The following is a 20,281-nucleotide window of genomic DNA, read 5'->3' on the forward strand; positions in this document are numbered from 1 at the left end:
GAGGATGTGGCAGTCACATACTATGAATTCAAACCATCTAAAAGTGTCTTATGGTGTGGAAAGTGTACTACATTAGTTCACTCTTAGGCGTCAGTTCTAAATTAAAGACACTGAAGTAGACAGACCACTTCTTCAAATAATTCTCAAACACTGCATTAGCTTTCTGAGGAATGATCCACAAACTTGTTTGTTTTTAAATGATCAATACTACAAACATTTCTTTATAGAAAAGGAGTGTTATTTATCCCTTCCAGCAATACCTGTGCAGTCTTAGATTTAAATAAACAATTTAGAAATTTATTGAATTTTTTTTAAAACAAAAAAAGGTACAAAACCAATCCAGAGAAAACAAACCACACATGCTGCTCTTTATAAATAAATTCAAAAACGGTTGCATCAAAACTTTTCCTGCAAATTCAAACACACATTTCTAGTATTTAAAGTACTGTTGGCACACATTTTTTTTTGACATAATCACTGTGAATCTCTTAGCCTGGAAGAAGTCACTAAATCACTAGATGGAGAGTGATGGGAGGAAAAAGGGTATCACTACTTATTCTGCATTCACATTTTAATTCATTGAGCATCCAGGAATGTACGATTAAGTGGTGAATGAATGGAGGGAGAGTAAGCCAGGACCTTTTCATACAGGTCATCTAATTCTTCCTAAGAAGTCTAGGGGGGAAAAAAGACATGCTCAAAAATAGCTTTTAGAAAACATCCACTTAAATTCTCAAAAGTTTATTTTACCTGCAATTAAATCTTAAGTTAGAAACGGACCATTTAATGGACAGATCATTTCATTATCAAGGACCAACTCTGATGCAGTATTTATTATTGTATGGAAATATTGCATCAAATATTTACTTGCAGAGGTACAGGGAGAAGAAGAGGGAAGGAGTCCTATCTCAAAACACTTGAACACTTCAATGATGGGTTTCTAGTTCAAGAATTGTCCATTCCCCTTGTGGGGAAGAACAATCATCAGAGGAAAAACTTGCCACTGTGATGCTTGCTGAAGAATCATCCAGCGGAGATATTAGTTCAGTCCACCTACTGAAAGTGTCAATCTGTGCTTTACCCTGAGGTTGTGAACTGTCTCGTGCCAGAAATAGCGTCTGGTTGATGAGATATTGTGCTAAGTTAAGGTCTTCGGGAACAGAGTTTTTGATGTCCAAGTTTGACTCCTGATCAGATAACAATTGCCTGAGAAGAGACCAGTCCTGTTCTGCAAACTCCTGATCTTCAAAATCCACTTCTAGAATGTCCACTTCCGACTCCATCCTCTGCTCAAAAGCTTCCCCAACATCCATCTCGTATATTGGAGAAAGGGTTTTTGGAGGCCGATGCTCAAACATGCAGGTTTGTGTCAATCTGTCACAATCATCTATGTCTCCTGAAATAATTCATAATACTACACATTGTAAAAATTGCACACGTTTTTTCCCCTCTGCAGGGCTTTTGTACAGTATACTTAACTCAGTGCAACAGAACCAATCCAACCAGGTAAGAGGTAAGGAAAAAAAATCGTATACAAAGTTCACGAAAATTTGAGCCATTTTTCTTTGTTTGTTGTGTATTTAAAAAAAAGCAATGAAACAAAGTACGGCTTATAAATAAAGTTAAAGCAGCAATCACCACTGGCAATTGACAATAAACCTCCATAATTAGAAAAAAATTCTGATACAGAAAATGACAAGTCATGTAAACCAACATTTAATGCACATGGATTTCTAAAATCACTAAACTTGTAACTTAAAAATTGGAAGGAGCAGAGTGGGGGTGGGGGTGGGTGGGAACAAAAAAGGAGGACAGGATCACTAGAACCGTGACTTAAGCCAAGTCAGCTTCAAAAGGGGGCAAAAACAAATGGGTTTATCCACAGGCTTATATTTAAAGTATTGCACATGCAAAGGTCAGCTGCAAGCAAGAACAAGCAAACGAACAAACCAACAAAAAAGAGTTACAACTCGAAAGGTCATCAGTTTGTATGGTTCTTCTGAACAAATTATTTCATAACTCTTGAATACACAGAAGTTTTGAAAGAAAGAGATTCAGGTACTCTTGTGTTGTACTTGGGGGGGCGGGGGTACAGCGCCAAATCCCTGTTCAATGAAGACACACAAAACAACTACACAAGAAGGTACCTAATGATGTGAAGCAAGCATAAGTTTAAATATATTACTTGGATTTAAAAGTGTGATCTTTCTTTTTTTTTAAAAAAAAAAAAAACAAAAATCCCCAAGGGCAAAATTTAGAATCACAGCAATTCTGAAAGTGTCTTAGGGCACAGATCACCTCCCGCTGAAGCCAACGGTAAACATTCCACTGAAACAGCAGAAAGACCAGTCCCCAGTACTGTGCCAAACAGAAGCAAACTGCAACAAAAATGAATATAGCTCTTAAGGTAAACAATGCAGAGCATTTTAAGAATATTAATGCACTTATTGCACATCCCACTTTGATATATATCTGTATATGTATATATAATATTCATATCTGAATCATATAGGCTGCCAAACAAATGAATATCCAAGCTTTCACTAAAGATGATATTGCCCATGTCCTATTGGGACAAAAATAAGCTCAACAGCAGGAACTGCATCCCACTCTTAGCTATGCCCAAGGTAAATACTCTCATCTGCCCACTTGACAGCAAGTTAAAGCATATTCTCACATGTTCAAAATATGTAAGTAACTTAATATTTTGTTTGAATCATTAGTGTTTAATTCTATATCAGTCTGGATAAAATTCCTAAAGAATTTTACTAGAGTTAGAGACTCAATCCCAACTATAAATCTAATATGCCACTAATACTTAATATCTTGAGGGATTTAACATTTTTATTTCTGTACGTTACCTGCAGATAAAGCAGTGTTAGCGTATTCAGTAGATGCTGGCTCACTCTCTTTGACGTGACCTTCTTGAGCCAATAAGTGACTCTTACATGGATCTACAGGTTTTGTAGAGCTGTTCTTTTGCAACTCAATATTATCCCTTTGATGAAGATCCAAGTGACATGGTCTTCCTTGAGATTTTGGGTCACTGTCTGGAACCTTATTGCACTGAACTTCATTATTCTCTTCTCTCCTGGCATTTTCCTTATCTTCTGTGGGAGGCTGGCCACATCCTACTGTCACAGCTTTCTCTGTAGGCTTGCGTTCTGTAACTGAAGAGGCCGGGCTATCTTTTGCTTTTGGCTCAGTGCCACAAGGCTCTACAGAAGAGCTCTCCTTGTTGTCCTTATCAGGCTCCTTATACTCCAGGAATCCATCCTCAATCTCCAAGGAGAATCTTGAGTAAAATGTTTTGCTATGATGCTCATGGGGAATGCCATCAAACACGTCAGAAGGTGTGGCAGCGTCCAGGGGACATTGGAGGGGTGTGTGGACCTCCCCGCCATCATCAGACCCCAGTTCTTCACATTCATCCACTGAAAGCAATACAGACCGCTTAAAGTTCTTGGTGGAAGAGAATTCTTGGCTCTCAATATCATTTTCCGCTGCATCTTCAAAGGCTAGGTTCACTATTCCATGGAACTGCTGAACAGGAGGAGCTTCTGGTGGGGGCAGGCGTTCTGCAACATTTTCGTTTTCAGACTTTTCATCTTCTGTTTCATCTGCTGAAGAGGAGACTTGATCGGCTTCCTGAGGAAACTGTGCAGGGGCAAAATTAGCATTGCTCCCCCTAGATCCAGCCCTTCTCTCACCACTTTGATGCGGCCATGTTTCGGGCCGTTTTCTTGGGATCTCATCATCGCTTGTTGAAATGACCCGAAAGAGATCAGAGTTTTCCTTTTTCATTTTTACTTCTATCCTTAGGCTGGCGTCATAGATTTTTAGTTCTTCGGGTGTACTTGTATCACTGCTGCTTCTGCCAAGGAAATCATGGCATAACATGGTGCTGCATTTGGAAATCCCTCTTTCATTGGAGCCCTCGTCATCTTGAGAGCCTCCGGCATCGTAGTCTTCCGATCTTGGCTTTATATCATCTGAGGATGTTGCTGCACTGCCTGTGTCTGATTCAGGGCTTTCTTTTGGATCAAGCGCACTGGAGCTCAAGTTCCAGTGGTCTGTAAATGGCGCCTCAGAGTTTTCATGGCTCTCTGGCGTTTCCGTGGTATCAGTATCTTTAGAGGAGCATTTCTCAGCAGCTTGGCCTACGAAAGATTTGGAAGCGGCATCTGATTCCACTGTAGCAGACTGGGATTCGGTTAGAGCAGACTTATCAGAGAACTCATCGGCACTTTCAGTCCCTAGCACACAGGCCTTAGAAGACTTCCCCTCCTCATGTTCAGAGTTAGAGCTTTCACTGGCTGCTTCAGACAACGGACGCAATGGATCATCAACATAGTTAACACCCTTTTCAGCTTTCAAGGTATCTTTTGGTTTATAATCAGTTGATGTTTTTTGTATCAAAGTGTTCTCATTTTCTCCTGAATTTTCCAAGGGATGCTGGCAAGCAAAAGAATCAGGAAGTGTTTTGCACTTTAACATTTCCTTGCTTGCAGCCAGGATGGTGGGATTCTGGCTAGTATTCTCACATGCAATATCCTTCTGCTCCTTAACATGGTGCAATTCAGGTGCATTACATTCTTCCATATTTATATTTACAGGAGATCCTTCATCCTTCTCATTCTTATGAATGTGTTTTGCTACCTTTTCCGTTTTCACTGACACATTCAGCTCTGCGACACAAGGCTGTTCCAAATCTCCTTTGGAGTGTCTCTCTTCAAGAGAAGTCAATTTTTCTGAATTAGGTATGTGCCTCTTATCTATCTCAAGCAAAGAAGTTCCACTATTGTTTTTCTTCCCTGGACTAGATTTGTTACTTCCATGAAGCTGAGCTCCCATTGCAGCAGAGTTTTCAAGTTTGGGGGCTAGATTCTTTTGCCCTTCTCCATGCACATTCTTCTGAACTGGTGACTCGCTTCTGGAATTCTTCTGGCTTGAAGACGAAACCTTTAAAGCAGGTTGTCCTGTAACTATTTTCTGTTTTGGGTCTTTATTATTCCCTGTTTCACTCTTCTTTGAATGGGTTTGGTTTTTGGATGTTACTATTATTTTTGCAGTAGCTTTAACAGAAGCAGTTTGCAGAGATTTAGACTTTTTCTTTGAAGAAGTTTGTTTCTCCAGTTGTGACAAATGTTGTGTCATATCTGTTTCTTCATTTTGTTTTGGGGAAAGTCCTGGCTTCAGTGGATTTAGTAAATCTCCCTGTGGACCTAACAGGAAAACATCTTAAGGTTATGGTACATTCGAATTAGCAAAAGGAGAATCATACATCAAAAAGTCACAGCATTTTAAATGATGGTGAAAATGGTGGCAATTTAGATGCCAGAGAGACAGAGAGAGAGAGAGTTAGTTCAAAAAGGTGTTCAAAGTAGAGCAAAAACCAATAGAAAATTATAGCTGCCCTTTTCTAAAGCAGAATCAACACAACCACACTGAATAACATTTTAGCGCTCAGAAAGAGGAATTAGTTGGGCTAAAACATAGGTATGTCCAATTTGTCCAAAGGTAGGATCTGTCCACAAGTTAAGCATTATTAATTATGTTAATAAAGTATTACCAGTATTATGACTGCATTGATTATTTTGCACTTGAGATTAATATTTATAGAAGTCCTATGGGTTTTAAACCCATAGACCAACTTCCCCAATGTTGTTACTAAGTAAGGAATAGTCTCCAAGATATGATTAATATGTACTCTGTTGAGCAATGCAAATTATGTTTAAATTGTCAGAATATGATGATTCTAGCTGAGATATGGTTAGAAAACACTAGGATTAAGACCTATTATTTCTACAGACCTATCATACCATTTATTACCATAATCCCCATAAATCTCAAAGTACATATTCTTACAGACCTGAGAAAATGTACTGCATCCACTGCCATTATGATTTATTGGATAGAATGCCGTTGTCACAGGAATCTAATTGGATATTCCTTAAAATTCCTTGACAGGCAACACAACTAAGAGCTCTCCAAATGCATTTATGGGCATCCTGTCTGCATTATACCTATACCCCGATCCAGTGCTTATTTCCATGGACATTATTCCCATTGAGTTTACCTTGGTTTTTCGTACCATTGGCTATATTCTTTGCCTTCTGTTGAAACGTAGAATTGCCAGCTTCATTTCCTTTTTTCTTCAAGACTGCTTGTGGTATATGTTCAGTGTTGCCCTTTCCAGTGCATTTTTTAACAACACTAAAACAGAAACACACTGTTTGGATTACTTGCAAGTTTAAAGATCTAGAAGGTAAATATCTTTAAATGTCTGTATGCCCTGCAACATGGGAGCAAAATGGGTTGCATTATAACAAAACGCTTTAAAAAAGAAGAAGAAAACAACTACTTCAAACAACCCATAGTACAAAACCTATTAATAGGGAAAACATACAATGTTAACCTGCAACCTCATTTCTCATTGCTTGTTTAGCTTGCCTCTCCATATCTGGGCATTACTGAGGGAGATCCCAGGATCCTGTATGTTTTGAAAAAATCAAAATGGAGAGTTTCAAATGATCTCTAAGGACAGGCTAATATATATGGAACACTATTTATGGGTCCATATGTTTTTGCATGATATACTAGCTAATCATTATCTATAGCTCCCCTTCCTTCCACCTGAGCCCTCTAGAGGATTTGTAGGAGAGGTAGGATCTTATTTATATTCATGATGGGGTTGGGAGATTTTAACAGCTTCGTGTGGCACAGAGCGGTAAAGCAGCAGTTTCTGCAGCTGAAACTCTCCCCACAGCCTGAGTTCGATCCCAGCGGAAGCTGGTTTCAGGCAGCCGGCTCGGGTCGACTCAGCCTTCCATCCTCCCGAGGTCCCCCAGTTAGCTGGGGGAAAGGTAATAATGGCCGGGGAAGGCAACGGCAAACCACCCTGCTATAAGGCCTGCCAAGAAAATGTCAGCGAAAGCTAGCATTCCTCCAAGAGTCAGTAATGACTCAGTGCTTGCACGAGAGGTTCCTTTCCTTTCCTCTTCCTGGGAGATTTGAAGAAACAGTGGGAAACACACACACAATTACTTCTCCAAATGAGAGAAAATCCCTCCCTTACCCACTGGGTCCTTTTCAATTCTCTGCCACGTCAGGGAGGGAAGCCATTTTGTGGCGAGCATGGGGCCAGGGCCAGAAAGAGCTGGCCACCACAGGTGACTGGGGTTGTGGAGCCCTGGCAATATCAGAATGGAGAGAGGTATTTCTGCTCTAAACAAGTATCAGAACTAAGGTACACATTTGAACCATGTTGATTTGATGAGCCGCACTTTCAATGTGGAAATAAAAATCCTACTTTATGAAATACTAGTAACCCGACTTCCAACAGACCTGTTCATTGGACCATTAGCCTCAAGATCATTAACTTGTTTTTTAGCAGGGACTCCATTAGTCTTCTTCAGCGCAGACTTCGTTTTCAAAGCTGTATGATGAAAGAAAAGTAGAATTAGACAGTGGGAGACCCATGATAATGAGTATCTGCTGAAAGTCATGATCTCAGATTTTTTTTTAAAAAAAACACCTCACTCTCTCAGTGTCTCTCCTGCTACTCACAGGCTTCGCCTGATTTTGCCCCAAATGTATGAAAACTTGGTATCCAAGTACTCAAATGCTTCCTATTTCAACAACCTCAACTAATGTTTCACTAATTTTTAAAAAATGGTCCCAAGGTCATTCAACTAAACAAAGTTATATTACATATAGAAACATGAAGAGGGGATGTGTTTTGTTCTTCCTGCTATTAACCAACTAAATCTTCAAACAGCTCTTAAAATACTTGCAGAGATTTTTTAAGGGCACAAGGACTTCCTACATGCATGTCTACATTTACCTCCATAACCTTTTACAATTAAAGATCATTAAATGCAAAAATTATAACCTGCTTCAGGCCACTTTTTTGTTTTCATTTTATTTTTCAGGGGCTTTCATTGTGTATGATCTCTGCAGTAAGCCTGAAGGGAATTTCCTATTATTACCTGCATGCTTTTTCCTTTCATCTGCTAATTTTTCCTCCTTGGGTTCATCTAGGTGTTCAATGGACATCCGCAGATCTGTGCTTGAGTTGGTTGATTTGCTTAGAGTTTCGGTGCCAATCAGAGAGGGAGATTCCTTTCCAGTGGTCTTCTTCAAAGGTTTTGCTTTAATCTGTACATTTGAGCTTGCAGAAAGTACTTTGGGTCGGGCACCAGCAGTTTTACCTTCTTGGTTTTTCAAAGCTTTGCCACTTCCTGCATTTTTGTGTCCACTAGCAGATAATGACCGATCAGAATCCTGTTTGGTAAGCAAGCTTTCAGACTTAGCATTTCCATTATTTTCAATTTTGGGCTTTATAACAGCTCTAGCCTTTGGTGAAGGCGTTTTCTCCCCCATTTTGGACTCTTTTGTCATCTTGCAAACTGTTTTTTTACTGTCTTTCCCCTTTAAATCATCATGTTTCAAAGCCTTATTAGTGCTGTTCCTGTTGGTAGCCGATGTATGTCCAGATGCTCCTAATCCATCGGATTTCATTTTATCCTGATTAGTGGAGGAATCACCCCAACCGTTTTGCTTTCCGTCTGCTTTCCAAGCAGTATGTTTTATACCAGAAGTGTCAGTAGTGCATCGGTTTAACTGGAGGAGAAAAGACAATAATTCATCAAACACAGTAGGAGGATCACAGTTATTTACTCTGGAAACTTATTCTGTTCCAACATGAATCTTAACCTTAAGTACCATACTTGAAGGAAACATATTCTTATCTCCTTTCCTGAGGTTTAGAAACCATGGACAGCGGGTTTGAACATCCAAGGCTGGAACCCTAAGGGCACTTACTAGGGAGAAAGCCCCACTGGACATAATGGGACTAGTTTCCTGAAGAAACATACAAAGGATCACAATGTAAAAGCCACATTCTGACCCATCAGCATGACCTAAAAGCAGAACAGAATATGGCGCCATGCAGGAGGTATACAGGTTGGAACAGCATTGATTCTCAATGGCTGGAGTCACCAGGGACAAGATGGCAGTTTACCCCAAATTGTCCTGAGTATACTTTTTGCCCTTTCTTACAGCATATACGCAGTGGGAACACTGTTGCTATGATGATTAAGTCAGCCTTCCTCTTTCCTGACATGGGGACTAACCCTCATTGACAAGGATCTTGTTGGGGGTTCTAATGCTTCCCCTTGTATAGCGCACAGCCTGAGGTGGGTGTACTCTTTCAGGGGTTCTTGCAATATACAAGTCCACTTGTCACCCACCCACACCCATCATGATGAGCATTTTGGCTAGATTTCCCCCCACCCTATCTATTTTTTTAAAAAAAGAAATCCAGTATTGAGTTTTATTGGGCTTCAGGTCACCTTAATTTCCTCAGATTTACTATTCTAGTCTAAAATACAATCGGGTGTACTCAGATGCATACTTGAGTCTATTCTTTTATATTAGCTCAGATATGTATGCGTGTGCAGATCACACACAGTCATTTTGGGATGGATTCTCTTGCAAGAATGTCTCTCAAGAAAATGGAGGTCAACAGGATGTGTGATTAATGACATGAGTAAACAGAACAGCCCAATTCACTGGACCAACAGACCCTTTCTCTTAGCACTTGGAAAAGGTGCTTTTACAAAAGACCACATCAGAAGAGATGCAGAATGCAAATTATTGCTGTTCCAAATGTTTGGGGGTTGATCCTTGCTCAACCAACCCATTCCCACAATGGGAACAGCCCAGTCCCCCCCTCTGCAAAGAAGCCTAAAATACAGTGCCACAGAGTTCATAGATGGACATTTAGGTCAGCTAAAATCACAAGTTTACAGCAATGGCTGAGATATTAGCATCAGGCCACTGATAAATACCAGTCACAGAATAATCACCACACAACATTATTTTGGGAGGGGGATGTATATCATAATGAGGGGAAAGCCTGCTTGCAGAAATTTGAATGACTTGAAAATGTAAGTTTGTTGGTTTTGCTATTGTTTTACCTGAGAACTAGTGAATACAGGCTTTTTGGCTGGTCTTCTAGCATCGCCTTTGTCAAAAGCAGCTGTGTAAGAAAAGCACACCTTCCTTTAGGAGATATTTGAGAGAAGAGATGGAGAGAAAGAGAAAAACAACCACCTTAGGGGCAGACCCGTTAAGTACAACAGTGAGGGCAGCACTGTATAGAGCAGCCTTCCTCAGCCTGGTGCCCTCCAGATGTGTTGGACTGCAACTCCCATAATTCTCAGCTGGTTGGGAATAATGGGAATTGCAGTCCAACATATTTGGAGGGCACCAGGCTGGGGAAGGCTGCTCTAGAAGAAGGAACATTTTAAGAATGCATGTGACAGCAAGAGAGGATGGGCAGTATTGGGCCTGAAGTACACAGGAATGAAAAGATCTGGAATCTAGGAGGGATCCCTTCAATTGTTTATTTGTATGATCTGGGTTTTCATACTTTTCAGAGACAAGTGAGTTCACTTACAAACTCTTACAGCAAACTCTTTTGCATGCAGCCAACTGAATACATGGACTTAATTTAGCCTAGACCATGTCCCAACCTCTCAAATCCATTCAATGGCATTTTGTCAGAAACAGAACATCTGCATCCACGAGCTTCACTGAAAAGTGAAGCACCCCTTGCAAGCAAAATCCTGTTTTGGTCAGATCATGCCAGTGTCTTTGGCCAGTCAGTACAGCTCATCACATACAAAGTTCCCAAATATAGCACGCTTGACTGAAGCTCCCAGATGTGGCACTGTAATGAGACCTCTGCAGTGCTACAGCTTACGTAACCTGCACTAGACAGATGCAAATAGAGGAGTAGACTCGGTACATTAACATCCTTTGCCAGGGTGCAATTTCTCTCTGCCCCAAAGAATTACATCAAGCATTTAGCTCCACCAACTCTTTTACTGCACGCTGCACGAGTTACACATATTTTATGAAAGCGTAAGTCAATCCACCCACAACCCCCCAAAACACTTGTTCATTGGGTTCCTCAGTGAACCTCGTTTCTATAAGGAAATCCATGAGGCTGAAAATGGAACTATGGATGGGTTTGATTTTTTAAATAGGATGACTCAATATATTACATACAAGATTGTACCGGTAGGAACTGATAAGTTACTCCAAAGGAGAAGAGGGCCTTCAATCAGAGTTTAAATTCATTTTTTTACCCTATTGTTGCTGCTGTTGTTTTTAAATCTGGAACCTCAAGCTATCACTAAATGGGAGCTTTTAAAACTATATGCTTCTTTAAAGCTCATGGGGAAATTCAGATCATTGCCAGAGTACAATACTTCCATAGTTCTGGTCATTATAAAAAATACATACCATTACACTCCAAGAAAATTTCCCCTTTTTCTGGTTATTGTAATTATAGTGCAAGAATTAAAGCTACAGGTTCTTTAAAAACCACAAATCCACGTTTACTGATTGAAAGAAAGACACTAACTATCACATCTACAGACTCTAGTGCTTTTACGATAGGAAGCACTACTTAGAAAGATACACTCTGACATTCCAAAACCATTTCCATTTGGGTCACGACTGAGCCGACACTCATGAAAGCAAGAAAGCTTAAGTTAATAAGCAGCTACAGCCTTTCAATAACCATCCACAATTGAGTTCACCCAGAGCACTCCAAAGGAATAAGAAAAATACCTCCCTTGTTTCTAACACAGAGGCATTCATGTATTGCTACCCAAAGGCTTTACAAAACGCTATAATCTTGAGTATGTCGCATCTACTTCTCCAACTGAAGGAACTGCATGGCCACAGCACAAACATTCAAGCATTGCCCCGGAGCCATTTTCAGGTAGCTCATCTGCAAGATTTCATTCCATACATTTGAAAACAAAGAAGGGAGGAGGGGAGGGAGGGCCAGAGCAAGACTCCCTTTTGTTTTGCCTCAAATTCTGCTACTTAAATTTTTAGAGGCCGCTACGCAACCCGGCTTGACGATTCTTCTGCAGCACACACAGCATCACAGCACCAAATCAATGGCGAGGTTGACAGAGCCTTTAGTGAGATTTGTTATCGGGCGAGATTAAAGCTTTCTATAGCGTACAATGCAAAGTACAATCCTCCAAACACTACGCATGCTAAATCAGTAACCAGCACTGTACAGATTTCTCTCTACAATGCCAGTGTGCTTTAAAAAAAAACAAAAACCAACAACCATGGTCATATTTTTAATTATTCTAAGTGCAGACAAAAAGTCAGCCTACCTATTTATATGCTTTCCACAGATCTGCAGTAATCACATGCAAGCAGAATAATTCACAATAGGGACGTGTCGCCACTCAGCTTCCATGCTTGAAGCTGTCCGAGCAGGTTATTTATTTTTAATTCTTACATAATATTTGAGAGCAGAAGGCTCCTAAACACGTTCTCCCAGCCAGCATTAATTACCAGTTCCCGTTACATTGTTTAATAAGGGCACAGCTGTCATGCAAAGTGCTACACCCCCGATCGCTTGCCTACCTGCTTGTATTTTCTGTTGGTCGTGTGGCTTCAGCAGCTTCCAGCTCTCTGTGTGACGAACAGCATAAAATGACTGAACCAGGAAGATCCACAGCTTATCATGCAGAGCCTGGATCTTGCACGTAAACCCCTGTGTTCAAGTAAGGAAATCAGCAGCTGGAAAGAGCCACATTGTCATAGCAACCAGTCATTATTCCTTACAGAATCTACTTACCCTTTAAGCTAGATCAATGATGTCATCACTTCGATTTTATGATTGCCAAGTGGATGTATATGAGGTTTGCAAAGGCCAATTGTCCCGCACCGTAATTTTACACAGCTTGAAATCAAGCCACTCCCACAGAAGCTGTAGCTCATAAATCAACCAGTCCCCACCCCGCTGGTGTGTGGTTTTTTATATAAAAAAAATTAACAGATGAATCTCTCCATAGCTTTTTACTCTTGGCTATGTCACTACAAGGTCAAATCCTCTGGGGGATCCAATAATGCATCTGATTAAATTTTCATCACTCTTGTTAAGTCACCAATAGAAGAGGATTGCAGTAACGTAGGACAATAATTTATATAGTAGTAGGGTTTGTTTTTTTGTATACAGAAGATAATCCTGCCAAATTTTAAAACATGCCACCTGCCCACCAGGCACCACCCAAGACACTGTTAATTTCATTTTTAGAAAATAATCTTAATTAATTATGACCGAGGGAACAGAAAAATGTTGTAGCTTCATCAAAGGCTAATAAAAATTCTAAAAAATATTTTTTTTAGTTATTTATAAAATGTATTATCCTCTTTTTAAAAATAAAATAATGCAAAAGCAGGGTACAAAACCAATAAAACACAGTAAAATCATACAAACATTGACTAATAATAATACAGTAAAGGTGGAGAAAACCACTTATAAGATGCAGCCACACAGATTCAATCAAAAACCTGAGTGAACAAATAGGCTTCAATTGGGAGACGATCCATTCATGCTTCCTTCCCTAAAATACCTTTCCTGACAACAAGGAAACTTTTATAACAGCATTTGAAGAGACTGCAGCCAGGGGATGGAAATTAGCAATCCCTCTGAAATAGACCCATTTTACAGAAGAGCAGCACAGAAGACAGACTTACAAGTGACCTTGCTTAAGATCAGAATGCAAGTCCTGCTGATTTCAATGAGTTGTCCAAGAATGCTCTTAGGACTGCAACCTTAAGTAGTCTGTGCCAAAACAGAATAGTTTGAACTCCCAAACCTGTATACTAATTGTGAGCTCATTCTCTGAGTGTCAATCTTTATGCAGCCAAAAGGTCACCATCCATGTTCAAAAGAAAGGTATCAGCAAGCTAAGTGGTACCCCAAGATTTACAAAAGTACAACAACAACAAAAAACCTCAAATGGCGGAAAACCCCAAACAGCCTAATGAGGATTCCACGTGCTTTGTGCTCATGGAAAGCAAAGTGTCTGTTGGGGGAAATAAATGGAAAACAGGGAGAGGGGGATGGAATGGAGTATCCTTGAAAAGGGCATGGCTGGCACTCTGAGCAGGAGCATTCCATGCTGCAACATTTTGTTGCAGGTCCCACTTGACTATCTAGTTTCAAGACTAGAATTGTATACCCCAAATCACTTTATTTGAACCGAGTTCCCCATGAAGCTTTAATTTTCAAGGCTCCGTAATTAAAATGCTCAAAATGTCAACTGTGGAATATTTGTTGCCCTTGAATTCTGTAAGACCTACCGTCTCATTCACATAGGCAGAACTTAATAGAGAGTCGAGAGCTATTAGAAGACCACAACTATTTTCAGTGCTAATGGTTTTCTGAATGGCTTCAAAGACTTGATCAAGGAGGTCAGCTTTGCTGCTCATGGCCTCAGCCTAGAAGACACCATCACAAAAGCAGTTGGTTGAAACGAACATTTAAAATTCATTTTGCTTGCAGAACTGAGATTGTTCTTATAGGCAATACCCTCCCATTATTCTCTCATTTCCATGCTGGGGGAAAAAAAATCAGCCAGATATCTGTGCCTGACTTGAAGGGCACAGTGTGAGTGTGTGAGTTATCTATGCTAGCTGTTTATGCAAACATTATAGCCCTTGCAACACTTGGGCCAGTTTTGAGCTATTAATATTTAAGATATTTTCACCATATGTTCTCAGGCCACACTGGATGCCTTTCTCCCTTCCTTCATCACTACTTGGATGATGGAAGACCAACAGCACAATCCTAGGAATGTCTATTCATAAGAAGAATCACATGGATTTCAATAAGGCCTTCATTTTTTGAACTAACAACCGTGTACAGACGATATGCTAAGCCATGATGGTTAAGCATTTTGAGCTAAACATTATGGCTTAGCATGAAGTGTGAGCCATGACTTAGCATGACGTGCAAAGCATTCCTAAGCATGGTGGTTGCATAACCACAGTTTAAACACGCTCACTAACCATTTGCTGTAAAAGGATTCGCGCCCTAACCTTGGCTTAGCATGTTGTCTGAACAGGTCCCAAGAACATTCTTAGAATCATAGAATAGCAGAGTTGGAAGAGGCCTACAAGGCCATTGAGTCCAACCCCCTGCCCAATGCAGGAATCCACCCCAAAGCATCCCTCACAGATGCCTGTCCAGCTGCCCCTTGAATGCCTCCAGTGTGGGAGAGCCCACAACCTCCCCAGGTAACTGATTCCATTGTTGTACTGCTCTAACAGTCAGGAAGTTTTTCCTGATGTCCAGCTGGAATCTGGCTTCCTTTAACTTGAGCCCGTTATTCCGTGTCCTGCACTCTGGGAGGATCGAGAAGAGATCCTGGCCCTCCTCTGTGTGACAACCTTTTAAGTATTTGAAGAGTGCTATCATGTCTCCCCTCAATCTTCTCTTCTCCAGGCTAAACAGGCCCAGTTCTTTCAGTCTCTCTTCATAGGGCTTTGTTTCCAGACCCCTGATCATCCTGGTTGCCCTACTCTGAACACGTTCCAGCTTGTCTGCGCCCTTCTTGAATTGTGGAGCCCAGAACTGGACGCAATACTCTAGATGAGGCCTAATCAGGGCTGAATAGAGAGGAACCAGTACCTCACATGATTTGGAAGCTATACTTCTATTAATGCAGCCCAAAATAGCATTTGCCTTTCTTGCAGCCATATCACACTGTTGGCTCATATTCAGCTTGCAATCTACAATAATTCCAAGATCCTTCTCGTTTGTAGTATTGCTGAGCCAAGTATCCCCCATCTTGTAACTGTGCATTTGGTTTCTATTTCCTAAATGTAGAACTCGGCATTTATCCCTATTAAATTTCATCCTGTTGGTTTCAGCCCAGCACTCCAGCCTATCAAGATCACTTTGAAGTTTGTTTCTGTCTTCCAGGGTATTAGCTATCCCACCAATTTTGTGTCATCTGCAAATTTGATAAGCGTTCCCTGCACCTCCTCATCCAAATCATTAATAAAAATGTTGAAGAGCACTGGGCCCCACTCGTTGCCTTTAATAAAATATTTAATAAAATATTTAAACTCAGAATGGCTTAGACAGCAATCCCATGGTCCCTAGGTGAGCGACCCAGGGACCTTAGGATGGCTTGGATTACCCCCTCCGAGGTCGGAGACAGTGCTCTGCTCCACCTTTCCCTGCCACCAGCGAGAAGAGAACCGCCCCAGCTGCCTCTTCAAGGTCAGAAAACTGACCTTGGGGGCAGGGGAAGGGGCATTCTGGTGGGTAAGGAGGGAAGGAGATCAGAGAGACCAGGGTATGATGTATCCTGAGCCTCCTCCATGCTCCTTATCTCCTCCTTCAAAGCACTCATTCTAGACTTCAACAATCGGGATTTTCAGAGGCAAAGACTGCCTCTGCCATTCCTCCCGTCCTGCTGGATTCAGCCTGGCAGGGCATAGGAATCTCAAAAGCCTCCTAGTAGCGAGGGCATAGTCCATAGGATTACACCCTTAAAAAGGAAAAAAGAGAGGGAAAAACGTGTTCATTTTATTTATTTACAACATCTATATACCGCTCTACATTTGAAACAGATTCCAGAATAATGAACATAAGAGATAAAGCAGTCAAAAGATAAAAAGGATTAAAATTACCATTGAAACAGCATTCTTGTGTGTTTTCTAAAATGGTTGCTGAGGATATTGTCCAAAAAGTTACCCAATGTCCTCTTTAGGATCCACATAAACAAATATTTATCTGAATTCAGGCTCAGGAAGCATTTTGTTACCTGTAATGAACGTGTATGTTTTCTGTTGTTTGATAATGAAAATTATGTTACTTAACATGTTGCCTTATTTGTGCTCGTGGCCAGGCAATTGAGAACTAAATCTGTTGCTCAACTCTGAATGTTCTTTCTGTTTTTGTTATGGCTTACAGCCAAACAAGACAATTACTTCTACGACTACTACAGTAGCCAAAAAGTTCAGAAGCACGTAAGGCAGTGGTTCTCAACCTTCCTAATGCCGCGACCCTTTAATACAGTTCCTCATGTTGTGGTGACCCCCAACCATAAAATTATTTTCATTCTTCTCTACACGATCCATTGTCATGGGATGGTTTGCTAATGAAAATAATACATAACAATAGCTTTAATAATACAAAAGATGATACATGACATAGTTCAGTCAATACAGTTTCCTAAGACCATCGGAAATATGTGTTTTCCGATGGTCTTAGGCGACCCCTGTGAAAGGGTCGTTCGACCCCCAAAGGGGTCCCAACCCACAGGTTGAGAACCGCTGACGTAAGGAGTCATATACCCCTTTCTAAGAACAACCAAGGAGACAGTGGGCATGTCTACACCTGCCTCCCCCCCCCGCCCCACGGGATCATCCTTGTGCATGCAAATGACACATAGGGGATCCCGGAAGCAGGCAGGGATGATCCCTCCATTTGCCTGGGATAATCCTTAGGTGTAGAAAGGGCCCATATCTCTTCACTTCAGGGGAAGATCCTTCCTTCCTCTGGAAGCCGAGTTTCAGCAACAGCTATATACAGCCCATGGCACTATTTGTTGCATAAGCCAGGTGTATTTTACCTGTAACAGGGCAAAAAAGCCTTCACTTTGTATTATCTCAGGGAAATTTGACACCATGAATGCGACACACTCTTCTTGCAACCTAGATGCCAAGGTGAGAGCTGTTTCAGTCCATTTCACCTGAGGAAGACTAGTGATCAACCGGTTGGTTTCCATCAAAAGATGGGCTGAATTCTGTGGACTCTTAAAATAAAAGAATACATGTGGGCTCAGCACAACATTGGAGATATAGATTTAGTGCCATCCTTCAACACATAAGTTTGTCTCCATGACTCTAGCAATAAACAATTCACATTCTCTCTTTTTAACTATGGTCAGATATTTTCAATATCGAATTAAATGTTCTCAGGGAGATCCTACAATTATGCAAATCAATAGAAGAGTTGCTTCATATGGTCTCAGTTAAAGTTAGAACATAAATTTATTAGTATGTAAATGTACATTTAAATATTCTAATGTTTATACTGCCCCACAGTACAAAGTGTAATATAATATTAACAAAGGTTGAAAATACTGCACTAGAATAAAGCAAACTTTAACACAGCTGGGGGAAAAACTAAAAATAATTCATACTGGAGAGTAATGAATTTATTTACAGCTAATTCCAATATTTGTGCTTAGAACTCCAGGCAGATTCACATTTTTGTATTTGTCACAGTGAACACCATAAAGGCAACATATGTGGTAGATGCACACCATGGAACTATCATCAGTGATAGCTGTTTGAACATGTTCACACATGTCCTCTTTGGTTTATTTAAAATATTTATATTCCACCTTTTCTTCCATGAGCTCAAGACTATTAACAATAAAGATAAAACCCCAAAATTAAAACTTAATCCAATACTAAAAATAACAGCAATAAAAGTATACCAAATTCAGAGACAGTTAAACCAGTTCAATAAAAACAGCCATTTACTGCTTAGAAATTTTACAGTATCAAGTGGTATATAAGTAGTTTAAATAAAGAAACAAATAAATTTAAAACCAAAATCATTTTCTAAAATGCAAGGATTTTATCAACTTATGAAAAGCCTTTAAAGAGTAAGTGAGCAGGGCTTCCTTCTGTAATTACAGATATATGACTCTTGTTCACGCTTTATGGAGTTAACTAGGAGATTTGTAATATTTGTGCATAAAGAGTCAGGTACCTTAGGATGGATGCAACAGAAGTCCTAATAAGTAGATGTGCTATCTACTACATTTTTGAAGCGCAAGAAAAACAGCAATATTGATTTACAGGCCAGATTTAGATTATGACGTATTGCACATGCCTTGATCAACTATTTCACACAAAGCATAAGATACATTTTAATCTTCAAAACAAGTTAATTTCCTTTTATGCAGCTCTGTTATACACATACTAGGGCAGTGAAGGCTGGTGGCTCTGATGTCAGTGGGGCGGTGAATTCGCTCCAGGTTTCAGTCAGAACTCCGAAGGAGTTCTATCCAAGGTGCTTCAGAGTTCTGATGGAAATTCAGAGTGGATTCACTGTCCCACTGAAATTGGAGTCACCAGCCTCCACTGTACTGTGAAATCCAGTGTAAGTTCTATTTAAGAGTAGATCAATTAAAATGAATGGACAAGTTAGTCATGACTAACTTAAGTTACATTTATTTCAGTGGGTCTACTCTAAGTAGAACTTACACTGGATTTTACCCCAAGTATCAAAATACTTAGTATGAAATACTCCCAAGAATCAAAACTTAATTAATGTTAATGCCCTTTTATTAAAAACAAGCACACAAGACTTACCAAAGAGCGGATCACTGTTATAAGGCAATTATTTTGAAGCTCAGTGGGTAAACTAGCAAAGCTCTTCTCCGACCAACAACTTACAAAATTCTGAACTAACCACCTGTTAAAGGAGAAATCTTGTTTAAACAAATAATCCCTTCATCAAATCTGACATCACACGAAGCTTCCATGAGCTTCCTGTGTCAAACTGCAAAGCATTTTCATATTACGTCAAAATGCAAACACTTTTAAAAGAATTTGTGACTAATGTTATGCTTGTACTTTTAAGTAGAGTTTAAGACTAAACAGTGTAGAAGGGAAAGACAGAATCAAAAGACATTAAACTCACTTACTTCATACAAGCATCGTAGAGGTTTTCTGCTCCCACTGAATGGGCAATAGCTAGACATTCTAAAACAGGCTGATGCTTTCCAGGCACAGGCTAAAATTGTTAGAATATAAACAGGATTACTGTACTTCCAAAAACTTGTCGCAATTTACAAGCTGCTAATTTCAATAGAAAATATTTTCAGCAAGCAGAAGTGTGTGAGGTATCACTCCGGTCCAGATTTCAATGGAATTAATAATTTATTATTTTTTCTCCAGCCCAATTTATTGACTGCTTTACCTAAAACAGAGGTGGGTGTGATGACGTTCAATTGCCTTAATATGCATTAAATGTAAATATGTGCAAAGTTATTGTTTATATTATGCATAAAGTTCCAGGAAGTAAGTAGGCCTCAATGTACTTACAACTGGTACTTACAGGATTGGGAAAGTAGAAGAAGGGGGAGGTGAATGCCTGAGTGTTGATTGGATGGTGGTGGGATTGGCTGGCTGTGTGAGAGTGGGAGGAACTAGAGAAATATAGATCTCTCTCTCTATATATATAGTCTGCGCTGACAAGAAGAGAAAAGAAGCGTATGATCATATGAGTAGAAGTGTAGATTCTGATAGTAGTAGAAATATATGATTCTGTAGGAGGAGGAGTGTAGGTTCTGTAGTAGGAGAAGTGTATGATTATGTGAGAAGAAGTGTAAGATTATATGAAGACAGTGAGAGGGAG

At 40.1% G+C, this 20,281-nt stretch overlaps 1 protein-coding gene across 1 annotated transcript in view; it reads right to left on the reverse strand.

Annotated features, from left to right (window-relative positions):
- Positions 1-249: 249 nt before the first annotated feature.
- BTBD8 (BTB domain containing 8) overlaps positions 250-20,281 on the reverse strand; it is a 40,716-nt gene continuing 20,684 nt past the window's right edge. The window contains exons 8-18 of the mRNA XM_063136417.1: positions 19,569-19,657; positions 19,234-19,336; positions 17,478-17,660; positions 14,194-14,331; positions 12,469-12,598; positions 9,984-10,045; positions 7,992-8,625; positions 7,348-7,438; positions 6,080-6,216; positions 2,862-5,225; positions 250-1,396 (exon numbers count right to left, since the gene is read on the reverse strand). Of these exons, the coding sequence (XP_062992487.1) occupies positions 927-1,396; positions 2,862-5,225; positions 6,080-6,216; positions 7,348-7,438; positions 7,992-8,625; positions 9,984-10,045; positions 12,469-12,598; positions 14,194-14,331; positions 17,478-17,660; positions 19,234-19,336; positions 19,569-19,657 (4,401 nt within the window). The 3' untranslated portion in view covers positions 250-926. The remainder of the gene's footprint in view (positions 1,397-2,861; positions 5,226-6,079; positions 6,217-7,347; positions 7,439-7,991; positions 8,626-9,983; positions 10,046-12,468; positions 12,599-14,193; positions 14,332-17,477; positions 17,661-19,233; positions 19,337-19,568; positions 19,658-20,281) is intronic.

Source organism: Elgaria multicarinata, chromosome 1 (genome assembly GCF_023053635.1).
Source record: "Elgaria multicarinata webbii isolate HBS135686 ecotype San Diego chromosome 1, rElgMul1.1.pri, whole genome shotgun sequence".
NCBI classification, from domain to species: Eukaryota; Metazoa; Chordata; class Lepidosauria; order Squamata; family Anguidae; genus Elgaria; species Elgaria multicarinata.